General features: G+C 37.8%; 2 protein-coding genes across 6 annotated transcripts in view; both read left to right on the forward strand.

Moving 5' to 3' along the window:
* The window catches only part of LOC306640364 (olfactory receptor 8B3-like), a gene marked incomplete at both ends in the record, with an annotated part of 204,322 nt that overhangs the window by 156,948 nt on the left and 19,639 nt on the right, over positions 1-27,735 (forward strand). The gene's annotated exons all lie outside the window — the stretch shown is intronic.
* Positions 25,001-25,915, forward strand: LOC306638593 (olfactory receptor 10D3-like; the record flags this gene model as incomplete). The annotated part of the gene is made up of 1 exon (XM_079101795.1): positions 25,001-25,915. One exon carries the CDS (start codon positions 25,001-25,003, stop codon positions 25,913-25,915), a length of 915 nt encoding a protein of 304 aa, XP_078957921.1.

Raw genomic sequence — 27,735 nt, forward strand, 5'->3', positions numbered from 1 at the left:
GCATAAATATACTGCAAGCCTTTTATTAGACAAGTTTATTTTCTTCTCCCTTTAACCATAGTCATTATTTTTAAATGATAGGTTTTCCTTTGTAATAATGTGAAAATACTCTGGGAAAAGCTCTGAGAATATAGCCATGTTGTCAACATATTGTTATGAGGATGAAATGAGTTAATAGAAGTAAAAGTGGCTTGAACAAGTGGCTTGAATCAGCATTTGTAATAAATTGTTAATAAATGTTTTAAAATTCAAACCTAGGGCCCTCATCTAGATAGCTGGCCTGTGAGAATCATTCTGTTGATGAATTTTTCAATGCTATCCTCACCATTTGTATAATAATTTTATTTCTTTTACTAGCATTATTGGCATATGATTGATAAATCAGAGTTTTAAATAAATTTACAGATTATAACATGTTGATTTGATATACATATTTATTTTGAAATGATTATCATAATCAAGCTAATTAATATGTCAAGCACCTCATGTAACTTTTTTGTTTCCTTGGTGATGAAACACTTGGGTCTATACATTTAGCCAAAGTCAAGTATACAACACATTATCATTGATCATAATCATCATGCTGGATCTTAGGTCTCTAGAACTTATTTATGTCATAAATCAAAGTACATACCCTCTGAACAGTATCTCCCCTCCTCCTCCAAACTTTAGCCTCTCATTATCATTAATTTTTCTAAGAGTTTGAATTTTTCTAGGTTAAACATAGAAGTGAAATCATACAGTATTTATCTTTCTTGGCTTATTTTACTAAGCATAATGGCCTCCAGGTTCATCCATGTTTTCACAAAGGGCAGGATCCCCTTCGTACGGAGGGTTGGATAATATCTCAATGGTATATGTGTCCATGCCTTCTTTGCCATTCCTCTGTTGACGAACACTTACATTGTTATGTATATTGCTGCAGTGAATCTGGGGGTGCAGACAAATCTTTGACATCCTCATTTCACTGACTCTGGTTGTATATCCATAAGTCAAATTGAAGTATTCTATGACAATTATATTTTTAATTTTTTGAGGCACCTCTATAGTTTTTTCTAGTGGTTGCACCAATTTTCATTCCCATCACAAACGTATAGGAATTTCTCTTTTTGACATCTTCATTTATGTTTTGACTTTTTGACAACAGCCATCCTAAGAGATGAGTAATATTTCATTGTAGTTTTGACTTGCATTTTCCTGATGACTAGTGGTGTTATCCTTTCATATGTTTATTGGTAATTTTTATGTCTTCTATGAAAAAAAAAAAAACTTTCTTCAGGGTCTTTGCTTTTATTTCTGTTTATTTTATTTTGATTATTATTAATTTTTGCTATTGAACTGTTCAAGATTTTTGTATAATCACATGTATTTTATGTATCAATATTGGGCTTTTTTTTTAAAAATAACTTCCCTCACAATATAAAGCACCCCTTCTCCACTCCATCTAGTTTTATTCACTTCATCAGAATATATCATCCCATCTGTTTATTTATGTGCGCCACATTAAACTCCTCAGTGAAAAATATGGTCTTAGCTTTATAGTTATCTGCCTGTATGCATTTTGGTCCATTTTCTATAGAATGTTTCTCTGGAAACTGATTTATGTATCTTCTCAGATATTTTCTGAGTTTTCTAGGAACATAACTTTGGACACATATTCATAGCATTATTTATTACTCCTATTGAATGACTTCCTTTTGTACCCATCAAGATCCTATCTTCTTGTTGTGAGTGCATCATAAGTTTAGTTTGCTAGAGGTTTCCCTTTGGATATAGATCTGTTCCATCAAACTCTGCCCATCTAAAACAAACCTTTTTTCCTTCCTTTTCTGTTCTGTTTCTTTTCATAAGTGCCATGACTGACCTGATAAAGATTATGTGAAATTCTAAGGGCCTGCCTATAATTCTTCCTCAGACATAATCTTCTTCATGCAGTTGAAGGTAGAGTAAAATAAGAGATAAATAAAAAAGACAGGGAGGTGGGTAGGGTGACACAAAATGTTAGCAAAAGCTCTGGAAAATAAATAAAACATGACATAATTCAATAGCTCAATAAGGAATCTTTTGCATTATCAGATAATAATTAAGACAACTCTCATTTTGTAAATACCTCATTGCATCTTTATTATGATCTCAGAGCTATCAGTATTATTTTCAAAAGGGAAAAATTAAAAACAAAACTAAACAAAAAAGCCCAAAATAGGTTTTGATGTTTGCATTTCACCCAGGGGATGACGAAACTTTAGCTCAGTTTCCATTCTTTGATTTCAGATCTGGATCTGTTCTCTTGAGGTTTCTTTCCTACACAGCAGCTCTGGAGCACTGCACTGGATGCTGTCCATTGAGGATCCTAATTAGTGCTGTTTCCCTGATCACCAGTATCTTCAAAGTGTTATGTGGTGTGGTCTTGGTGCATCTGATCAGCTCCTCAAGCTACAATTTCTGAGTTAACTAGTGGTTGAAAAGGCTTTTAAATTATAATGAATGAACAACTAAATCAGGAAGAACCTGGTTCAAATCTTGAAGGAATAGGGCGATGTTTATAGTGGTCCCAAAGCTGATGCTTCGTCAGTTCAGTCCTATTTTGTTAATCCCAAATCAGTGCAGTATTTTGTACATCCATTTTAATTCTCTGAGTACTAAATTTCTGGCACAAAAGGCCCAGATCTTTAAGATAGTATTTATACTCCAGAGCTCTGAAGTTCAATGGGAAACTGAAGGATTTTTGGAGTGTTATAAATATATGTGAGATACTGACATAAAATAATTCCTGATTTAAAGAAAATAAGAAAATAGGTTTTTTTTTTTTTTTTTGTGAGCCAAATGTAAGTGGCCAAGGCCTGGGAACCTGTATTCAAGTTACCCCATGAACTTTTATAGCTACAGAACAAAGAAAGTGATAAAGCAATAATTTGATAATATGTTGATGCTGGCACAGACAGGCAGCTACTGCTGAGTGGGGAAATCTTTTTTGTAGTTTTTGCATGCTGTCTTATAGCATTCTTAGCCTGAAGGTTGGTGGAGGCTGAAGGATTACTGAGATTAATGGTATATTCCAAACATTTTGTTTGATAATGATGAAGATGTTAGGTCAGATAATGAAGTTGAAACTCAGTGACTATTAAAATGACCAAAATAGACCAAGATAATCTTGGTTCTTGACCAACAGCATACCATCTCTCCACAACCACAGTATTTTAGTTAGCTAAGATCAAACAGTCTTCAGGATCTTTCATAAAGATGCAGTTTCTTCAGAGAACCTCAGTACACAAAGGTGTTATAAAGTACATGTTAAAATATACCTGGCACAGAGCTTGGAATGTGGCTCAGTTATAGAGCACTTGTCTAGCATGCTCAAGGCCCTGGGTTGAATCTCCAGCTCTGGCAAAACAAAGAAAAACAGGAAAAGAAGGAAAAAAAAAAGAGACCTAACACAGACTTAGTGGAGTGAATCAGCATATGAAAATGAGAATTATACATGAAAATGGCAAAAGCATGCTCCAACCATATTATTATTATTATTATTATTATTATTATTATTATTATTAATTTTTTTAAGAGTAGAAAGTAAGCTTCATTAAAGAAAAATAAAATCAGACTTCTCCCAGGTGGAAGAAGGGGACCCAAAGGCAGAATCCATCGGATTGAGCAAATCTTGTCCTTTTTGTAGGTTTTATTCTCCCATTCTTTCCACCTTATCTCTTTCCTTCCTGCCTACTTGATAGGCCCAGATTTGCATAAAGTGAGAAGCAATGGGCAGGGGGAGGGCCAAGGTGATTCAGGCAGGTAAGGGCTCAGGGGGCATTAATTAGCATCTCCTTGCCTGTAGTCCCTGACAAGAGCAGGGAAATTTAGTTATCACTGGGCTCTGCAGGTCCTTGACATTCCATTCTCCCAGGACAGTCTCCAACTTCCAGAGGCAGATGGCTTTCATGGCCCCCATTTCCTTGATCTGACCCAATCCCCTATTTCTACACTAACTGAGTGTCCCTAATTCTGGCTTCATTACCCTCTCTAGTTTTAGGAACTCCCTACTGCTGTAAGGAAAGGGAGCAACAACTGCTCTTGCTGCTTTGAGCTGGAAGGGGGCAGCACAGGCCAAGCAGTTTGGAGTTTCCTTTTAGAAATTGGGTCGATCAAGAGGTCCATGGTAAAAGTCTGGTTGAGAAGTAATAGGCTGGAGGGTTATTTGAGAGATAGGCGGTCTACAAGAGAAACAAGAAATTATGAGTACTGGGATAAGATTAATGCAACAGTAATTGCCACAGCATAGGAACATGCCAATGAATATGATGGTGATGACAGAGATGAATAATGTTTTCCACCAGGAGGTACCAGAGCTAAGAATTTGTTCCCATGATAAGTCTGGGGAGGACAAGGCCTCTACTTGAGAGTGTAAATCTTTAAGGATGTCAGTTACATTGCTAGAGGTGTCCTTGCTGAGATAGGCTACTGGCTATTGAACAGGTCCATTCTTTTGTGTTACCACTCCTAGGGCTATTCCTCTTCCTTCAGTGACAAACAGGTTAAATTTTTCTTCAGTAGATAAACTAAGGGCAGGGGCTTAAAGTAGGGCCACTTTTAATGTATTAAAGTTTTAATATATTCTGGTTCCCATATTAGGGTGGTTCCTCCTTGGTGTAAAGTTTCTTTCAGAAGCTGTAAAGAGGCTTAGCTAATTCCCCATACCCAGGAATCCAAAGTCTGCAGTATCCAATTATTCCTAGGAAGCCTCTGAGTTGCCTTATGGTCTGAGGTAGAGGATATTGTCCTATGGGAGTTATTCTTTCCCATCCTAGTTTGTGGATTCCTTGAGATAGTTGTAATCCTAAATATTGAACCTGATGTTGACATAATTGAGCTTTCTTTTTTGAGACTTTATAACACTGATTGGCTAAGAAGTTTAAGAGTTCTGAAGTAGTCTTTTGACATTCCTCCTGGGTGGAGGCGCATAGCAGGATGTCATCTACTTATTGGAGAACAATTGCAGATGTCTTATCTCTGAATTTTGTTAAGTCCTTAGCCAGAGTATGTCTGAATAGGTGGGGGCTATCTCTAAATCCTTGGGGAAGTACTGTCCAGGTTGAGATCCACTATTTGGTTCCTCAAAGGCAAACATACTGAGACAGAGTCCAGAGGTATGCAAAAGAAGGCATCTTTTAAATCTAACACTGTAAACCAAGCAGCAGTTGCTGGAATCTCAGATAACAGAGTATATGGATTAGGAACTACTGGGTGGAGGGGAACAACTGCTTCATTAATTATTCTGAGGTCTTGGACTAAATGCCATTCCCCATTCGATTTTTGAACTCCCAAAATCAGTGTATTGCATGGACTGTTACAAGGTACTAAAAGTTTCTGCTGTTTGAAGTTCTAGATGATCTTTAATAAGCCCTTTTTTGCTTCTGGGTATAGTGGGTATTGTCTCTAATGTGGAAAGACAGAGGGATCCTTTAAAACTATTTTAATTGGGATTGCACTTTTTGCCCATCCAATCTTGCCTTCAGTGACCCATACATCAGGGTTCATATCACATTCTAATAGAGGTAAACATAATGATCCTTGTGGTCCTGAATTCATGGTAATGCAAGTCTGAAGTTTTGAAAGTAAGTCCCTTCCCAATAAAGGGGTAGGGCACCCCTTGTGCCCCTTGCACCATTATAGTATTAGAGGAAAGAGGTCCAGGATAAGAGGTGAGCACTGAAAAACTGGTATCTAAGAGGAAGTTGACCTCTTGGCTCCCTAAGGAGAAGCATATCCGGGGCTCCTGTGTAGCGATAGGAGTTATGGGAGCCATTAGAATTGACCCTGGGCCCCATGAGGCCTGTGTGGAAGAGTCTGGCCTTGAGGATCTATGCCCCTGAGGACAGTCACTTTTCCAATGATTGCCTTGACATTTAGGGCAGGGCTCTGGAAGTGGCCTTGGCTCTGGAACATTCCCATTTGAAATGTCCCTCCTCTCCATAACAGAAACAAATCCCTTTTGTGGCCTGAGGTACATTCCATTTTCCTCCTTCTTCACCCGGGAAGCTAACTCCTCTTAGGGCTAAGACCAGTGCTTCAGCGTTTTTCTTGTCTCTATGCTCTCTTTCCTTCTTTTTCTCTTCATCTTGATTATTTAAAAAAAAACAAAAAAACAAAAAAACAAAAGTTGCAAGTCGGAGGATATCATCTAAGGATTGATCAGGGCCATATGCCAATTTCTGTAATTTCCTCCGAATGTCTGGGGCTGACTGGATGATAAATTTGTCCTTTAAAAGAAAGTGGCCTTCTGTGGATTCAGGATGCACGGTGGTGTGTTTTCTCATTGCCTCCCTGAGTTTCTCCATGAAAATAGCCAGGCTTTCCTGGGGGCATTGTATAATGTCAGAAACCTTGGAATAGTTAATAGGCTTCTGTTTGATTCTCTTAAGGGCCTCAAGGACTAACATTTGGAAGTGTCTGATCTTCTAAGTATCTTGTTCATCATTTGGATTCCAGTCAGGATCATTTCTGGGAATTGACTGTGCTCCAAATGGATAGTTGGGTTTAGATTTAGTTTGGGCTCCTGGGGCATGAGCAAGGTGTAGGTCATCCCCAAACTGTTCAGCTGCTTTTCAGATGGCTTCCTTGTCATTGGAGGTTAAAGTCTGGTTAAGTAACAGGATAATATCTTTCCAGGTGAGGTCAAACACCTGGCCTAGGTTTTGAAATACCTCAATATATTTATCTGGATCTTCTGAAAATTTCTCTAAGTCTATTTTTAATCTGTCTTAGGTCTTGGAGGGAGAAAGGGTTGTATACATTAATTGGTCCAAATTCTCCTCCTGGCATCTCCTGGAGAGGTAGTATATTTGATCTGTCCATCAGGGCAGATGGTGAAAGGCCAGGGTATGCAGGACAGGAGGTCTGCTGATGGGCATTAGCAGAAAATGGAGCTTTGGGGGGTCCCCATGATTCCTTTCCCTCAGTAGGTGATTCTTTGAGGTTTTCTTCCCTTATGGCAGTGGTTATGGCTGAGTCTATTTTACATTGTTGGCATAATTTGAGGTTTTCCCTTAGGGTAAAGAAGGTTTGAACATAAGGTACCTCACACCACTTTCCTTCCCTTTTGCAAAATGTACCAAGCTGTAAAATGGCATTAAAATTTATACTTCCCTATGGTGGCCAGGATTCTCCATCAGAGAGTTGGTACTGAGGCCAGGCCTGGTGGCAGAAGAAAATGAGGCACTTTTTCTTGTACCTGTGGGTCAAATTTGTCCCAGTTTCTCAGTATGCAGGCTAGTGGTGAACCTGGTAATACTGTTGAGAGTGAAGCTCCCATGGGAGTGGAAGAAAAATAGACCTCAGGTGCCTGCACCGGAGACCATTTTTAGGAATGTCTCCCTAAGTTTGAGCTTCAATTGGGTCCAGAAAATCCATTTCTCACTACCTGGCTTTGCCAAAGTTATTTCTGTCCTTCTTTGGCAAAGTGCTAGGGTCCCAGTTTGCCCTGTGCTAGAGACCCTTGGAGAATTCAGACTTAAGGGCATTACTGCTTTCCTCCCTGCCACTATAAATTCCTAATTAAGAGAGATGCACAACAATAGAAAAATTGCATATCTTCTTGCCTATTTTTGTAGTAAAGGAATCTCCAGAGGGTGAGAGTACACCTATTGGTTGTTAAGCATGCAATACCCTGTTCTCTGAGGGATTCAAGGGAGGGGTTGATTTAAAATACATCCTCCTTACAGCTTAGAACACACTGAGCACATTTAAGCCCAGGAAAACTTTAAACAAACTAGCAAAGGCTAAATATGCAAACAAAGGTAATCTGGGCATTTTCTTACTAATTGTCCCATGTCTTTCTCTTGATCCTACCATTTGAATGCTTAATGTCTGATCGGTGAGTGAAGGGGAATCATCCAGGAGGGAGTGGATGTGGGGGAGTGTTTTGCAGACCATATGGAGGCAAAGGTAATTGGAGCTTTCCCTCAGTGCCTTTCATCAACTGAGCACCCTGGATACCCCTTAGGGCGGTAGGAAGCGGGAGTCCAGAGAAGGAACCTTTGGGGTCCGCCCAAGGGTAGCCTGGGCCAGAGAACCCTGCATTTGTTCCAACCTTTCCTCCGCCTCCATGCATCCTGGGTAGTTCAGGACAAGGAACACTGTGTACTGAAGGCAATTGCACTCCAGGCCTGGACAGAAAAGTAGGAATGGCTTTGGCAGAGTCCAACATGCCTGCTCTGCATAGAGCAGGTGAGTGGGAACTGCTTGGGCCGGGAAAACTTTCACACTAGTTTTGAAGGATGGCGGCTACACTAACTGCATGTAAGTAGCCGACAGGTGCCCATTTTGCCCTCCAGAAAGAAAGAGACAGAAAGATGCACCTCAGACAGATGTGGGGTGCATGGAGACAGAAGCTCACTTACCTCGGCGTAGATCTCGGTGGGACCTCCAAATATGATACCATCGTTTACTGGTGATGAGTACTGCTTCCTCAGGTGTTGAAGTATAATGCCAGAGAAGCATGCCGAGGCAAGTGTAGAATAGAAAGTAAGAAGATTTATTAAAGGAAAGTAAAAGCAGACTTCTCCCTGGTGGAAGAAGGGGACCCAAAGGTGGAATCCCCAACCATATTATTTATAATAATTTACATGTAGAATATGGATAGCATAAAGTTCAGGGTAGTTCATATTTCAGGGTGTATTCCAAATTCACAGAGCTTTCTTTTCCTATACTAAATCATACTGTATTTTGAATTCTTTAATTCCGATGAAAGAAAAATTGGGTATAAGAAACAAAAACCAAAATATTTTACAATTCTTTTTATTCCTTAATAATTTAAAAGTCCAGAACATGCACATGTGTTGACCAGGACTTATAGCCACCACCAGAACCTGCAATCCTACCCTGTCCTTGCAGGTAGAGAGGAGGGAGTTTTATGTGGACTCATTTTATGCTAACTCAAAACTTCACAGTGTGGACATGGGAAGGCAGATGTCTCTTCAACACACTGATTTCATTTCCTTCAGATATATACTAGGAATTGTTGGATCACATGATTGTTCTATTGAAACTTTTGTGAGGCAATTCCATACTGTTTTCCATACTGGTTGTACTGGTGCATGACTATTTACATTTCCACCAGCAGTGTGGAAGCATTTGCTTTTCCCAATATTCTCTCCAGCACTTTCTATATTTAGTCTTGTTGATAATATCCCTTCTTATTGGGGAAATGGTGATCAGTGGTTTCTAAGTTATAGGTCAATGGGAGCAAGAAATTCTGTGTGCTGTTGTACTGCAGGGTGACTGGATAACAGCAATGTATTGCACATTTTAGAAACCTGGAAGAAAGGATTTTGAAAGTTTTCACCATAAAGAAATGATAAATATTTGAGGAGATGAGTTTAACCAATTTAAACATTACACAATGTATCAAAAAATACATGGTTCTCCAATAATGTGTGCAATTTTATGTTGTGATGTATAGATTAAAATGCATTTAAAACTTTTATAGTATGATTCAATTGTTCTCACACTGTGGAATATTGTTAAGACAAAAGGTTTTCTTAAGGCTATTTTAAAAATGGGTCTTATTATACCCTTGTGGAAAGTTATCACCAGCAAAATATCATCAACCTATACTATCAAAAGCAACCTGGATGCATGACTATTAGATCAAAAAGCACATTGGGAAGCATTAAAGATTCATTATCTAATGGGGGATAACATACCCACATGGGGGCAGGGAGTATGGAAAATCTTTGTGCCTTCCTCTCAATTTACTTTAAATTTAAATTTAATTTGCTGTTAGTTTAATTTAAAATTGCTTTAAAAATTAAGGTCTTCAAAAAATAAATAAACATATATACATACATACATATACATAACATTCCCTACCACCTATATGTTGATTGTATTTGGTGACCCTACATTGAAACATCATTGTCATGTCAAGTCCATTGTTTACATTAGCATTCTCTCTTGGTGGTGCACTTTCTATGCATTTGCACACATCTATAACAATGGGATCCCATCATGGTAGTATCATGTAGACTGTTCATTGCTCTGAAAATGCTCTGTGCTCCCTCTATTCATAAAAAGTTAGAAAACCAGGAAGGTTTCCATCCTTGGTTTCCAATTACTTTGGCCTGAGATAAATTGGGTCTTTTCTGTGTTCTCCAAGTGATGGTAGCTGCTAAATAAAATAAACCTTATGATCTTTCTATAGGAACATTTTAAATTCTTTAAAAGTGCTTTAGCCAATATTGCTCAGTGTGAAAATTAATGTTCTTATATGACGATGATCACAGAAAATGATTTTTCCTACTGTTAAAATGTGTAAGTCTTCTATCAGTGACACACTCTTCCTTTTATGATGAAAATAAAAGTATACAGTGCAAAAAAAATCACTATCATCTTACCCATCAAACTCATCCACAGACAACAGAAGCAGTGGAAAGCCAAAATGGAATTTTGAAATTTTGATTGAAATTTGTGCAATACAAAAATCAGCCCAAAGTGGATCAAAGACTTAAAGATTAGACCAGAAACCCTATACTTACTAGAAGAAAATGTAGGCCCAACTCTGCAACATATTAGCTCAGGAACTGATTATTTTAACAAGACTCCTAAAGTACAAGATATAAAATAAAGAATCAATGAATGGGACAGAATCAAATCAAAATATTCTTCACAGCAAAGGAAATGATCAAGATCATGAAGAAAGAGGCTATAAAATGCTAGAAAATCTTTGCCACTTACTCCCCTAATAGATCATTAATTTCCAGGATATACAAAGATCTCAAGAAACTTAACATCACAAAAAAAAATTGATAAATGGGCAAAGGAACTGAACAAATCCTTCTCTAAAGAAGAAATACAAATGGTCCACAAATATTAAAACTGTTCAAAATCTCTAGCAACTAGAGAAATTCAAATAAAAACTACACTGATATTCCATCTCGCTTCAGTCAAGATGGACAGTATCAAGATTACAAGCAACAATAAATGTTGGTGAGGATGTGGGGAAAAGGATATACTCATACATTTTTGGTGGGACTGCAAATTGGTACAACCACTCTGCAAAGCAATATGGTGATTCCTCAAAAAAACTAGGAATGGAACAACCATTTGTCCCAGTTATCCCACTCCCCAGCATATACCCCCAAATTTAAAATCAGCATACTACAGTGCAGCAGCCACATCAAGGTTTACAGCAGCTTCATTCACAATAGATAAGCTATGGAACGAACCTATGTGCCATTTAACAGATGAATGGATAAAGAAATTGTGGTATATATACACAATGGAACATTACTCATCCATAAAGAAGACTTTATGGCATTTGCTGGTAAATGGATGGAACTGGAGATTATCATGCTAGATGAAATAAGTCAATCTTGAAAAATCAAAGGTGGAATACTTTCATCGATATGTGAAAGCTAAACCACAATAAAGGGATGGAGGAAGGAAAATTCAGTAGATTTGACAAAGGACAATGAAGAGAAGGGGGGTTGGATATGAATAAGAAAGACAGTGTAATGAGTTCAGCATAATTTTTCTATGTACATAAAAGAAAAAAAAAAAACCTAAGTAAATTCCACCATCATGTAAATCAGCAAGAATGAATCTCTTTCTCCCTTTTCTCATGCTAAGGACCATTCTCACTCTTCCCTTGATCTGGTACCTGTATTTGCTCACTTCTTATCCCATTAATGGTTATATCCTACACCCCTCCCCATCCTCTTCATCCACAGACTAGAAGTTGTAGAGCTCATTGCAAGCCTATTGGCTATACTGTAGAAAAAAATCAAACTCCTCCTGTTTATTACAATACTGTTAATGTCTTTATAGTGGCTATCTGGTTTTGGACTGCATATTGTTTGTATTGGGTGCTGCTAATATTGATCTCCCTCTCAAACGGGAGGTATTGGAAATCTGCAGGGTCACAATAACACTACAGGGGGGAGTTGCAATACCTCAGCTCTTCACTATTAGAGGTAAATATTCAGAAACAATATGAAAAAACAGGGGGAGAAAATGTCCTTAACAAACCAAGATCCTGTTTTGATAAAATACAATGACAGCATGGCAGTAAGAATGACAGAAAAAGAGTTTAGAATGTGCATAATTAAAACGATCCATGAGAGATCCAAGATGGCAGACTAGAGGGCGACTGCAACTCCTGTAACTCCAGAACTCAAGATTCAAGAAGGGGAGGTATTGAGAGACTCGGACCAACATAGAGCCACGGGATGAGTCTTTCCCACTGGGTGAAGCTCAGCCCCGGGGGCAGGCCCAGACAGTGGGCAGCTTCTCTGAGCAGGGCAGGGCAGCAAGAATCTTCCCCAAGCAGCCCTGCTCCCTCTGGTGGCAGGCGCGATCCGCAGCCAGCTCCTTGGAGCAGGCCCACCCAGTGAGAGCTTTTCCACACAGAGCCAACCCCAAGCCCGGGACCTAGCAGCAGGCCCTGGCCAGCAGGTGGCTTCTGGAACCAAGGAAGGACAGGGAGAGACTTCCCCAAGCAGCCTTACTCCCTCCCACGGCAGACCCGGTCCACAGCCAGGTTCTCAGAGCAGGCCAGCCCAGTGAGAGATTTTCCACACAGAGCCAGCCCCAAGCCCTGAACCCAGTGGTGGCCCTGGCCCGCAGGGGCTTCTGGGACCAAGGCAGGACAGAGAGGCTTTTCCTGAGCAGCATGGCTCCCTCTGGCAGCGGCAGGCCCTGTCTACAGCCAGCTTCTAGGAGCAGGCCTGCCCAGTGAGAGGATTTCCAGGCAGAACCAGCCACCAGCCCTGGACCCAGTAGCGGACTAGGGGCAGCCTTCTTTGGAAGCACTGCATTATCAAGTTCCTCCAAGACTTCAGGCTACTGAAGGCTGGGAGGTGATATACTGGAAATCTACAGGGACACTATAGGCCAATAGAGGAAATCTGCAATATCTCAGAGTCCCACTGATATCTGACCAATATGAGAAAACAAGGGAAGAAAATGTCCCAAACAAACCTAGATACTATATCAATGAAGCCCAATGAGAGCACAGCAGAAAAAATGTCAGAAAGGGAGTTAAGAATGTATATAATTAAAACAATCAGGGAAGGAAATGAGGAGATGAAAGAGCAAATGTAGGCATTGAAGGAGGAGATGAAAGAGCAAATGCAGGCATTAAATGTTCACACCAATCAACAGTTAAAGGAGCAAATACGGTAAGCAGGAGATCATTTCAATAAAGAGTTAGAGATACTAAAAAAAAACCAAACAGAAATCCTTGAAATGAAGGAAACAATAAACCAAGTTAAAAACTCCATAGAAAGCATAACCAATAGAATAGAACACCTGGAAGACAGAACCTCAGACATTGAAGACAAAATATTTAATCTTGAAAACAAAATTGACCAAACAGAGAAGAAATCATGAACAGAATCTACAAGAATTATAGGATATCATGAAAAGGCCAAATTTAAGAATTATTGGGATTGAGGAAGGCTTAGAGAAACAAACCAAAGGAATGAACAATCTATTCGATGAAATAATATCAGAAAATTTCCCAAATCTGAAGAATGAAATGGAAAACCAGGTACAAGAGGCTTATAGGACTCCAAATATACAAAATTACAACAGACCCACACCAAGGCACATTATTATGAAAATACCTAACATACAAAATAAAGACAGAATTTTAAAGGCTGTGAGAGAAAAGAATCAAATTACATTCAGGGGGAAACCAATAAGAATATCAGCAGATTTTTCAATACAGACCCTAAAAGCTAGAAGGACCAGGAACAACATTTACCAATTCCTGAAAGAAAACAGATGCCAATCAAGAATCTTATACCCAGCAAAACTTACTTTCAGATTTGATGACGAAATAAAATCCTTCCATGATAAACAAAAGCTAAAAGAATTTACAAAAAGAAAGCCAGCATTACAGAACATTCTCAGCAAAATATTCCATGAGGAAGAGATGAAAAACAACGATGCAAATCAGTAGTGGGAGGAACTAGCCTAAAGGAATAGCCAAATAAAGGAGAAACCAAATCATGTCAAAAAACAAAAATGAGTCAAATGACTGGGAATACAAATCATATCACAATAATAACTCTGAATGTTAATGGCCTGAACTCATCAATCAAAAGACATAGACTGGCAGATTGGATTAAAAGGAAAAATCCAACAATATGCTGCCTGCAAGAGACTCATCTCATAGAAAGAGATATCCACAGATTAAAGGTGAAAGGATGGGAGAAAACAGACCATTCACATGGACAGAGAAAAAAGCTAGAGTATCCATCCTCATTTCAGATAATGTGGACTTTAAGCCAAAACTAGTCAGAAGGGAAAAAGAAGGACATTTCATACTGCTTAAGGGAAGCATAAATCAGCAAGACATAACAATCATAAATATCTATGTTCCAAACAATGACTCATCCATGCACGGCAAAAGAATCCTTCTCAATTCCAGAAATCAAATGGACCACAACACAATAATACTAGGTGATTTTAATACACTTCTCTCACCACTGGATAGATCTTCCAAACAAAAATTGAATAAAGAAACCAAAGATCTCAATAATAGAATCAACAATTTAGACTTAAAGGACATATATAGAATATAGCATCCGACAAAGAGCAAATACACTTTCTTCTGAGCAGCACATAGATCCTTCTCTAAACTAGAATATATTTTATGCCACAAAGCTACTGTTAGCAAATACAAGAAGAAGGAGATTCTACCTTGTATTCTATCAGATCATAATGGATTGAAACTAGAAATAAGTGACAGAATAAAAAACAGAAACTTCTCCAAAACCTGGAAATTAAATAATATGCTATTATATGATGAATGGATAATAGAGGACATCAGGAGGGAAATAAAAAAAAAATTCTTAGAAGTAAACGAGAACAAAGACATATCATATCAAAATCTCTGGGACACTATGAAAGCAGGACTTAGAGGAAGAGTTATTTCATGGAGCACATTTAACAAAAGAAGAAAAAATCAACAAATAAATTACTTAACACTACAGCTCAAAGCCCTAGAAAAAGAAGAACAGACCAACACCAAAAGTAGTAGAAGACAGGAAATAGTTAAACTCAGCTGAAATCATCGAAATTGAAACATAAGAAACAATCAAAAAATTAACAAAATAAAGAGTTGGTGCTTTGAAAAAATAAACAAAATTGATAAACCCTTAGACACACTAACAAAGAGAAAGAGAGAAAACTCAAACTACTAAAATTTGGAATGAACAAGGAAATATCACAACAGACACTAATGAAATACAAAACATAATTAGAAGCTATTTTGAAAATCTATACTCCAACAAAACAGGAAACCTCGAACACATCAACGAGTTTCTAGAGACATAGGAATTACCTAAACTGAACCATGAGGACATACACAACTTAAATAAACCAATTTCAAGCAATGAAATAGAAAAAGTCATCGAAAGCCTACCAACAAAGAAAAGGCCGGGGCCAGATGGGTTCTCAGCCGAGTTCTACAAAACCTTTAAGGAAGAGCTCATTCCAATACTTCTCAAAGTATTCCATAAAATAGAAGAGGAGGGAAACCTCCCAAACTCATTCTATGAAGCCAATATCACACTGATACCTAAACCAAACAGAGACACATTGAGGAAAGAAAATTTTAGACTAATATCCTTAATGAACATCGATGCAAAAATTCTCAACAAAATTTTAGGAAATTGCATCCAAAAATATATTAAAAAAATAGTGCACCACTATCAAGTGGGTTTCATCCCAGGGATGCAAGGTTGGTTCAATATCTGGAAATCAATAAATGTCATTCACCATATCAATAGACTTAAAGAATCACATGATTATTTTGATAGATGCAGAAAAAGCATTTGATAAAATACAGCACCCCTTCATGTTCAAAACACTAGAAAAAATAGGGATAGTGGGAACATTCCTTAACATTGTAAAGGCCATCTACGCTAAGCCCATGGCCAATATCATTCTAAATGGTGAAAAACTGAAAGCATTTCCCCTAAAAACTGGAACAAGGCAGGGATGCCCTCTTTCACCACTTCTATACAACATCGTCCTTGAAACTCTAGCCAGAGCAATTAGACAAACCAAAGAAATTAAAGGGATACAAATAGGAAAAGAAGAACTCAAACTATCCCTGTTCACTGATGATATGATTATATATTTAGAGGAACCCGGAAATTCCACCAGAATATTTTAGAACTCAAAAGTGAATTCAGTAAAGTAGAAGGTTACAGGATCAATGCTCATGAATCCAATGCATTTTTATACATAAGTGATGAATCTTCAGAAAGAGAAGTTAGGAAAACTACCCCATTCACAATAGCCTCGAAAAAAATAAAATACTTGGAAATCAATCTCACAAAAGTGTTGAAAGACCTCTACAATGAGAACTAGAGAGCACTAAAGAACGAAATTAAAGAAAACCTCAGAAGATGGAAAGATCTCCCATGTTCTTGGATAGGAAGAATTAATATTGTCAAAATGGCCATACTACCTAAAGTGCTATACAAATTCAATGCAATTCCAATTAAAATCCCAATGATGTACCTTACAGAAATAGAGCAAGCAATTATGAAATTCATCTGGAAGAATAAAAAACCCAGAATAGCTAAAGCAATCCTCAGTAGAAAGAGTGAAGCAGGGGGTATCGTAATACCAGACCTTCAACTCTATTACAAAGGAATAGTAGCAAAAACAGCCTGGTATTGGTACCAAAATAGACAGGTAGATCAATGGTACAGAATAGAGGACATGGACACAAACCCAAATAAATACAATTTTCTCATACTAGACAAAGGTGCCAAAAATATGCAATGGAGAAAAGATAGCCTCTTCAACAAATGGTGCTGGGAAAACTGGAAATTCATATGCAACAGAATGAAATTAAACCCCTATCTCTCACCCTGCACAAAACTCAACTCACAATGGATCAAGGACTTCAGAATCAGACCAGAGACCCTGCATCTTATAGAAGAAAAAGTAGGTCCAAACCTTCAACTTGTTGGCTTAGGATCAGACTTCCTTAACAACACTCCCATAGCACAAGAAATAAAAGCAAGAATCAACAACTGGGATAGATTCAAACTAAAAAGCTTTCTCTCAGCAAAGGAAACTATCAGTAATGTGAAGAGATAGCCTACAGAGTGGGGGAATATCCTTGCCACTCATACTTCAGATAGAGCGCTAATTCCCAGAATCTATAAAGAACTCAAAAAACTCTACACCAAGAATACAAATAATCTAATGAACAAATGGGCCAAGGAAATGAACAGACACTTCACAGAAGAAGATGTAAAAGCAATCAACAGATATATGAAAAAATGTTCAACATCTCTAGTTATAAGAGAAATGCAAATCAAAACCACCCTAAGATTCCATCTCACCCCAATTAGAATGGCGATTATCAATAACACAAGCAACAATAGGTGTTGGCGAGGATGTGGGGAAAAAGATACACTCATACATTGCTGGTGGTGTTGCAAATTAGTGCAGCCCCTCTGGAAAGCATTGCGGAGATTCCTCAGAAAGTTTGGAATGGAACCACCATTTGAGCCAGCTATCCCACTCCTTGGCCTATACCCAAAGGACTTAAAATCAGCATACTACAGAGATACAGCCACATCAATGTTCATAGATGCTCAATTCACATTAGTCAGATTGTGGAACCAACCTTGATGTCCTTCAATTGATGAATGGATAAAGAAACTGTGGTATATATATATAATGGAATATTACTCAGTCATGAAGAATGATAAAATTATGGCATTTGCAGGCAAATGGATGAAATTGGAGAATATCATGCTAAGTGAGATAAGCCAATCTCAAAAAACCAAAGGACGAATGATTTTGCTGATAAGCGGATGATGACACATAATGGGGGTGGGAGACAGGCAAGAATGAAGGAAGGAAGGACTGTATGGAGGGAAAAGACAGGTGGGAAGGATGGGTGGAAGAGAAAAATAGCAGAGTTATTCAAACAACATTGCCCTGTGTAAACTTATGATTACACAAATGGTATGCCTTTACTGTATGTACAAACAGAGAAACAACATGTATCCCTTTTGTGTACAATAAAAAGAAATAAAATCAATCCATGAAGCAAAACATGAAGTAAGAGAGAAAATGCATGCAATGCATGATCACTCCTATAAAGAGTTAAAAGGGCAAATGCAGGAAGCAAATGATCATTTCAATAAAGAGAGATTTTGAAACAAAAACCAAACAGAAATATTTGAAATGAAAGAAACAATAAACCAAATTAAAAACTCAATGGAAAGCATCATCAACAGAATACATCTCCTGGAAGACAGAATCTCAGACAATGAAGACAAAATGTTTAATCTTGAAAATAAAGTGGACTAAACTGAGAAGATGGTAAGAAATCTTGAGGGGAACTTCTAAGAATTATGGAATATCATGAAAAGACCAGATTTAAGAATTAATGTGATTGAGGAAGTCACAGAGATACAAATCAAAAGAATGAACAACCTGTTCAATGAAATAATATCAGAAAATTTCCCAAACCTGAAGAATGAAATGGAAAATCAAATACAAGAAGTTTATAGAACACCAAATGCACAAAATTACAACAGATTCACACCAACGCACATTATAATGAAAATACCTCACATACAAATTAGGATAGGATTTTAAAGGCTGCAAGAGAAAAGCATCAGATTACTTACAAGGGGAAACCAATATGGATATCAGCAGATTTATCAACCCAGACCCTCAAAGCTAGAAGGACCCAGAACAATATATTTCTAGCTCTGACAGGACATGGATCCTAACCAAGGATCTTATACTTCACAACACAAACCTTCAGATTTGATGATGAAATAAAATCTTTCCATGATAAACAAAAGTTAAAAGAATTTTCAAATAGAAAGCCTGCCCTACAAAAATTCTCAGCAGAATATTTCATGAGGAATAAGTGAAAAACAACAATACAAATCAGTGAAGGGAGGAACTACCCTAAAGGAAAGCCAATCAAAGGAGACGCCAAGTCATGTTAAAAACCAAAAATAAGCCCAAATGACTGGGAATACAAAGCATATCACAATAATAACCCTGAATGTTAATGGTCTAAACTCATCAATCAAAAGACATAGACAGGGAGATTAGATTAAAAAGAAAGACAACCCCCCAAATGCTGCCTTCAAGGGACTCATTTCATAGAAAAAGACATCCACAGACTAAAGGTGAAAGGATGGGGAAAAACATACCATGCACTTGGACTCAGTAAAAATCCAGAGGTCTCTATCCTCATATCAGATAGAGTGGACTTCAACCCTAAGTTAGAAGGGATAAAGAAGGATATTTTGTAATGCTGTAGGGAAACATAAACTAGGAAGACATAACAATTTTAAATATTTATGCCCCAAACAATGGAACTTCTATGTACATCAAAAAAACCCTTCTCAATTTCAAGAATCAAATAGACCAAAACACAATGATACTGGGTGATTTTAACACACTGCTCTCACTATTGGATAGATCCTCCAAACAAAACTGAACAAAGAAACTATAGAATTAAATAATACAATCAATTATGTAGACTTAATGGATATGAATAATGTATTTCATCCACCACTGAGCAAATACACTTTCTTCTCAGCAGCTCATAGATCCTTCTCCAAATAGACCATATGCTATGCCACAAAGAATCCATTAGTAAATACAAAAAAATAGAGAACCTTGTATTCTATCAGACCACAATGGAATGCAATTAGAAATCAATGATAAAATAAAAACAAAAACTACTCCAACACCTGAAGACCAAATAATGTGCAATTGAATGATACAACAATAACAGAAGACATAAGGGCAGAAATAAATATATTAGTGGTAAACGAGAACAAGGACACAACATATCAAAATCTCTGGGACACTCTGAAAGCAGTACTAAGAGGAAAGTTCATTGCATTGAGCTCATAAACTAAAAGAATAAAAAGTCAACAACTAAAATAATTTAACATTACATCTCAAAGCCATAGGAAAAAAAGAACAGATCAACACCAAAATTAGTAGAAGACAGGAAGTAATTAAAATCAGAGCTGAAGTTAATGAAATTGAAACAAGAGAAACAATTTAAAAAATTGATGAAAAAGTTGGTTCTTTGAAAAAGTAAACAAAATTGATAAACCCTTAGGCATACCAATGAAGAGGAGAGAGGAAACTCAAATTACTAGAATTTGTGATGAAAAAGGGAAAGATAATGACAGACACCATTGAAATACATCACATAATTAGAAACTACTTTGAAAACCTATAATCCAACAAAATAGAAATAATCGAAAACATTGACAAACTTTTAGCAACATATGATCCTCCAAAACTGAATCAGGAAGATATATACAGTTTATTTATTTATTTTTAAAATTTTTTTACTGACTGCATTTTGATTCATTGTACACAAATGGGGCTCAACTTTTCGTTTCGATGGTTACACATGATGTGGATTCATACCATTCATGTAATTATACATGTACATAGGATAATGATGTCTGTCTTATTCCACCATTTTTCATACCCCACCCCCTCTTTGCTCTCATTTCCCTCTATATAATCTAAAGTTCCTTCATTCTTCTCTCACCCCCTACCGTCTGCCCCTATTATATATCATCATCCACTTATCAGGGAAGATTCAGCCTTTGGTTTTTTGGGATTGTCTTATTTCACTTAGCATGATATTCTCCAATTCCATCCATTTATCTGCAAATGCTATCATATTATTCTTCTTTATGGCTGAACAATATTCCATCATGTATATATACCACAGTTTCTTTATCCATTCATCTGTTAAAGGACATCTAGGTTGGTTCCATCAATCTAGCTAATGTGAATTGAGCTGCTATGAACATTGATGTGACTGTGTGACTGTTGTATGCTGATGTTAAGTCCTTTGGGTATAAACAAAGGAGTGGGATAACTGGGTGTAAAGGTGGGTCCATTCCAAGTTTTCTGAGGATTCTCCACACTGCTTTCTAGAGTGGCTGTACCAATTTGTAACTCTACCAGCAATGTAAAAATGTGCCTTTTTCCCCACATTCACGCCAACATCTATACGCTTTGTGTTATGAAATCTTAGAGTTGTTTTAACTTGCATTTCTCTAATTACTAGAGATGTTGAACACTTTTTCATATATTTATTAATTGCTTGTATGTCTTCTTCTGTAAAGTGTTCAGTTCCTTGGCCCATTTATTGATTGGGTTCTTTGTATTTTTGGTGTCAATTTTTGTAAGTTCTTTATAAATTTTGGAGATTAGTGCTCTATCTGAAGTCAAAAATGGCCATTCTACCAAGTCAATATTCAGATTCAATGCAATTCCAATTAAAATCCAAATGACATTCCTTATAGAAAAAGAGATAGCAATCATGAACTTCTTCTGGAAGAATAAGAGACCTTGAATAGCCAAAGTGATCCTGAGCAGAAAAGTGAAGCAGGAGGTATCACAATACCAGATCTTAAACTATACTACGGAGTGATAGTAATAAAAATGTAAAAAAATAGTAACAAAAATAGTAAAAAATCTTCAAAATGATAGTATTCATCAAATTTGTAGTATTTATATGTTGGTGAAATTATCTTCAGTGCAGTCTTATAAATAAACAACTAAATTATCATATTTCATTATGAATACATATACATCTATCCATATATTTTTCTGCCTTTACTTTTTTACTTTGAGTGATCAGGAGAAACTATTGAAAAACTAAACATCCAGAAAAATTAAGATGGTGGAGTCAAGGAGACATAACATGTAGAAAAAAGGCCACCATTAACAATGATAGCTGTAACAACTAAGTGATACAGAGGATATTTTGATAAAATTTGGGATCAAAGTTAGGTTGAATAGAAGGATATAATGCTGCATACATAGTGTGATTGTACATAGTTAAAAATATACCACAACCATGGGGTGGAACAATTAGAAAGAAGACTCTAAAATACTAATATGGGTAATTAAAGTACAGAAAATGTGGGATTATTTGTTGCTTTTAGAATGTGTACCAAATAATTTATAAATATTCACACTACTCCCATAACGATTAAGCCAGATTATAAAATAATGGGAGCAGGAATGGAAAGAGATGACATTCTGTAATTACTCCCTGTGCTCCTTCATGCTTCTTGAGTGTGGGAATTGGACTGCTGGGGATATTGTCTCAGAAGAATCCCAGTCTGTTAGTGACACTAATGACTTCCAGTTTGAAGTCATTGTAAATTCAGAATTTAAGGACCAGACTAATACCAGGGCTGAGTGAGAAATGTATGCTTGCATTCCAGAGAAAAAGTTGCAAAATCTTGGCTCTACTCCATGGCAACTTATGCAAAATAGAGTTTCAGGCTTTAAGAACTCATTCTTCTTGCCCAGAAACTTTAGGAAAAACCCTCTCAACCCGCATCACAAGTACTTTCCATCAGCTGGTAGGTGTCTGAAGCTCTGACTGTTTCTATTCATCTTGCTCTGCTCACACAGCTCTCCTCTGCTCTCCTGAGGTGCTCTGTGTCCTGGTCATTTCACCTGCGCAACCAAGACAAGGAGGAGACTCATGGGCCTGAAGAGAGTCTTACCTATGGTGGAGTTCAGTGACTCAGAGAAGCCATGGAGCAGGAGGGAGGGAGGGAGGGAGGGAGGGAGAGAGAGAGAGAGAGAGAGAGAGAGAGAGAGAGAGAGAGAGAGAGAGCGCACGCGCGCATGCGTGCAGGTAGAATGGTTTATAGAGCAAGGTGGGTGACATGGAAGGAGATAGGTTATCTGAATTCAGTAATCCTATTTTGCAGTTAGTATAAAAATTAGAAATCATTGCCCCTAAACATCTATTCATGTATTAATGAGTTTCCTTTAATTCTCATATATATTTTTGAAAATATCAGTGAATATGGTAATAGTGAAACTCAAAAAGTTTATCAAAAGTTAATGTTTTAAACTTTAGAATTTAGAGTTAGAAGAAGACTCTGCAAGAGAATGATTCCATTTGTTGCTCTGACGGATGACCCTCAGATCCTCTGTGGTGGAAATTCAGTGTTTCCTTGAAGACCCTCTTTACAATGAAGTAAAACCTAGTCCTAGATAGTTTTCCTTTGACTGGGTCTTTTCTTGAGATAAAGTTTGGATGAAGATATAGTATTGAATACTATCTGCAGAGGGTAGCGAGGCGGATCTTGAAAGTGTACCTAGGGCAACTTGTGATATGTACGCTTTGCCTGGTGCAGGTTTGGACCAGGCACCTGTGCTTGTAGTGGTAAACACTGGTTAGTGAGCTCAAAACAAAAAGGTTCAGATTAAAGGGAGACTTTATGCACCTCTAGCTTACAAAAAGTTCTTTTAATTCTGTCGGGATATTTATATAACACATTGTTGAGTGTGAAAAAATAACATTTCCCTGACCTGTTTTCTTTCTCTGCCTTTTAAATCATACAAATCCTATAAATATGTACAGTTTTCATGTGACAATTAAAAAATAAATAAAATATTTTAAAAGTCCACAGGTTCTTTAAAGTACCTTTTAATCGTATCTGCATCACATCTCAAAGCTTTTGTTGTCCCCACAGTATCACTCTTGCCTCAGTGTTGTATGCTTGAGATTTATTTGTTTAACCTCATTTTCTATTTAGTACAAGAACCGAGTTCATTATCTCAGTCTTCATGAAGACCCTATAAAGCAGGAAGTATCCAGTTTTCTTTTCAGCAGATGAAGCTCGGAGAGGCTGTTGCTGGAGGTCTCAGAAGAAGCAAGTGGTAGAGTCAGGTTATGTTTAGAAATCAGTTTCCTGTAACTCCAGAGTGCACTCTTCAAGAGACAGTACTTTATTTTATCCGTCTTTCTAATTCTAGCAAACAAAGAGGTAACACATGAGTTTGGTATTAAATTTGATTGCCATGGCCCAAACTCAATGTGAATAGCATTTAGGTTGGAATGGAGACTTCCTGTCTCTATCTTTGCTGGAATTTCAATGGATTCAAAAGCTTTTCATGCAACCAGCTTCACACAGGCCTGGCTATTAGGGTGAGAGCAGATCCAGTCAACTTCTTCTTTCTTTCTGTAATTACTCATACTGAGATTTTATCTACAGCATAAGACATTGTTCTTGTCTAAATTGAAATACTGCAGGAAAGACTAACAAAGCAGAAACCTAAAAAGCAGTGTTAATGGATTTATCAGATTATTTCTGAGTACAAATCCTGTTCACAGCTAAGGAAAATTAGCTATATCTGGTGGAAATAGATGGAGGGTAAAATAAAGTGAGATAAAAAACAACCCCCAGAAATTAAGGCTTCGAAAAATATAATTTAGGTTGTTTCCCAAGTTGAGCGCATATATTAACTAATACACTAAATAGTAGGTGTGCTTTTTAAATTGCCATTGCTTGACCTGTAGAAAGAGAGAAACCTCACTGAGGACAGAATGACTAGTGGGGTGCTGTGGTTATTTCTATCACCTCTGCTATGTCTTCTTCCAGACTCAATTTACTTTCTGCAGGGGTGTGAGTGGGTTGTGATTATGAATTGTTCGCTCTTGTTTGAATACAAATGATGGAGAATGCAGACTATTGATGAAAGTACAATAAGTAATGGGTTACATCGTTTCTACTTGAGTTTAAACTTTAATGTGCATGTATATCAGTCTTGCCTTTTTACAAACTATGGCTTGACTGATTCTAAAATGGCATTGGACCTGTAACAAATAACTGTAGCAAATTTTTCCTGGCCCTGAAATATACCAGTGTGTTTGTCGATGAACCGGATCAGGAGAGGGTATATAAACTGGAGATAAGTTTTGATTACTATAATATATTTGCTGACTATAAATTAATTGCCTCATTTAACAGGAAGGAAATTTGACACACAATTCAACTACAAGCCTAGATTTATTGCTGGTCTCTTTTCCTCCTTGGCCTTTTTGCTGGCAGCCACTCCTGAGGGGGAAATCACTCTGGGGAAGGTGTTCTCAGATCCTCCTGGTCTTATGTCACCATTATTGCTTTGCTTCCAGGCCTCCCTGCACCCGAGCATGAACAACTACACCTCCGTGAAGGAGTTCGTCCTGTTGGGACTTCCTCACAGTGAAGGGCTGGAGAACATGATCTTTGTCCTGTTTCTGGCCTTCTACCTCTTGGCCCTGCTGGGGAACCTGCTCATCTTTGCCACCATTCTGGCTTCGTCCAGCCTGCACACCCCCATGTATTTCTTTCTGGGAAACCTGTCAGTGTTTGACATCTTCTTCCCTTCTGTGAATTCCCCCAAGATGATGGCCTCCCTGGCGGGGAGAAGCCACACCATCTCTTACCAGGGTTGTGCCTCCCAGGTCTTCTTCTACCACACCCTGGGTGGCACCGAGTGCTTCCTCTACACAGTGATGGCCTATGACCGCTTTGTGGCCATCTGTCACCCCATGCGCTACACAGTCATCATGAACCACAGGATGTGCACCAGCCTGACAGTGTGCACATGGCTGGGGGGCTGTGTGCATGGGAGTGTCCTGACATTTCTCATCTTTAGGTTGCCCTATTGTGGGCCCAATGAGGTGGACAGTTTTTTCTGTGACATACCAGTGGTGCTGTCCCTGGCCTGTGCAGACACTTCTCTAGCACAGACGGTGAGTTTCACCAACATAGGTGTGGTTGCCCTGGTGTGTTTTCTCCTCATCCTCACTTCTTACACCCGCATTGTTCTCTCCATATTGAAAATCCGTTCCTCTGAAGGCAGGCGCAGAGCCTTCTCCACCTGCAGTGCCCACCTGACCTCCATCCTCTTGTTCTATGGACCTGTGATTCTCGTCTATCTCAGACCTGCTTCCAGCCCCTGGCTGGATTCTGTTGTTCAGGTGCTGAACAATGTCATCACTCCTTCCCTCAATCCTTTGATTTATTCCTTGAGAAATAAGGATGTGAAAGTGGCCCTGAGGAAGATGGTAACTTGGGTCTGAGAAGCAGGAACAGTGCCTCTCTGAAGTTTTTTGGGCGAGTTTTTCAGACCTATTCCTTTTACACCAGGATTATTGTCAAGTAACAAACTGGGCAAGGTTACTGTCTCTCATTTCCGGGGAATTTCAACATTTATGTCATCAGGATTTAGTGGACCAAAGCATGGATTTATACCTTCAAAGAAACTTCTTCCTGTTAGCTCAGCATTTTCTCTTTTTGCAATTTGCCAAAACAGCATCTTTCATCTGCTCTGCACTCTGTATTTCATGGAATTCTGCTTTGATTGTTTATTATTAAAACAACAAGTATCTGGAGGTCACAGCCTGCTTATTCCTCCATGTGTTTATTCCTTCCTCTTCAAATTGATGGCTTTTTCTCTTCTTCAACAGTATCACTTTGTCCATTCTATAAATCTTGGTTTTAGAGTTGACAAGGTTGTGTAAGAAGACTACACAATTTGGCAAGTAAAAGTTTATAGCGTCTACTGAGATAAATCAACCTTGTAGAGAACAAAAAAGAATCATGTTACTGTGGTTCCTTTAGGATTGCAATCCTTCCAGGAGATGCCAAATTGAAGTAGCCTTGAAAACATGTTCCAAGACGTTACAGAACATTGACTATTTTTATAGCTTTTACTGCAAGAGTGTTGGAAGTCGCATGAGTCATTTGTCAAGATTTGTGTTAGGCGTGTCAAGAGCACACTGCCTTTTAAGAGAGGCATTGCACCATCTCAGGAAGCATGAGATGTGTTTCACATGCTGTGCTGATGGCAGGTGTATTTCATGCCTGGAGTTGCATTTTAGCTCAGTTCACCTGGTCAGCATTCACCAAAGTGGGGGTTTGTAGACAGCTCTGTTCGAAGGTTTGGCCGTGAATGTGCCTGAGTCTTGGTTTAACAAACCCTCCTGACTCCATTTCAAGTCCCCCAAGTCAACATGTTTCACTTTTCTACCATAACAACACTCAGTTTATAATCTCTCTGGCTTTTACCAACGTCATCAGAGAATTCTGCTGTTGAATTTCATTCATTGTGTCTCAAGGGAGAAGCTGGCCACTGATCTATTTGTGTAAAAATGGAAAAGAGATTTCTTAAATCCATTTGAAAAGACTTTTAGAACCCAAGATTTGTATGCTGGGTAGGCACTCTTTGTTTCCTGAAAATCTAACAGGTCTCTAGTTAATTGAAGTTAAGTCATGACCATAGTTTCTAATATACTCATGTTGTCCTTTGTGGGCGATCTTATTGTTCTTTTTTGAAAGTTATTGAATCTCCTGCACCATCTATGGTATTGTAGTATATTCTAGTAGCGTACAACATATTAATCCAAACCTTGGCAACTTAAAACAAAATTATTCATTATTAGACTGTCTTTGATGGTCAAGAACACTGAAGTTGTCTTTACCATTTCCATAATACCGTCTCTAAAAATCCCTCTCTGAGACAGTTCCTTTATTCTCTTAGTTGATTGTTCTATTGCTTAATCATTTCATCAGCATGAAAATTATGACACCTCGATTATCATTTTGAATTTTCAATGATTCTTAAAGTATTCAACATTTTAAACACTGATTGTCCTAGAACAGAGTTAAGTCTAACATCTATTTAGATTCATCCACTCCAATACCTAGAAGAGGCAATGTTGAAAACCTGCTTATTAAGTATATAACAGCATTTAAAGTAATTAACATGTAATGATTAAATTAATCAGAGTTTTAAGAGGTAAACTCCATGATATATTCATTTCATAGCTGAAAAGGTTAAGAACAGGAATTACTCATGCTTAGACCATCTGAATCTATTGTGGAATCTTTTTCCTTTCTT

The sequence above is a fragment of the Sciurus vulgaris genome (assembly GCF_902686455.1).
Source record: "Sciurus vulgaris genome assembly, chromosome: 11".
Classification (NCBI taxonomy): Eukaryota; Metazoa; Chordata; class Mammalia; order Rodentia; family Sciuridae; genus Sciurus; species Sciurus vulgaris.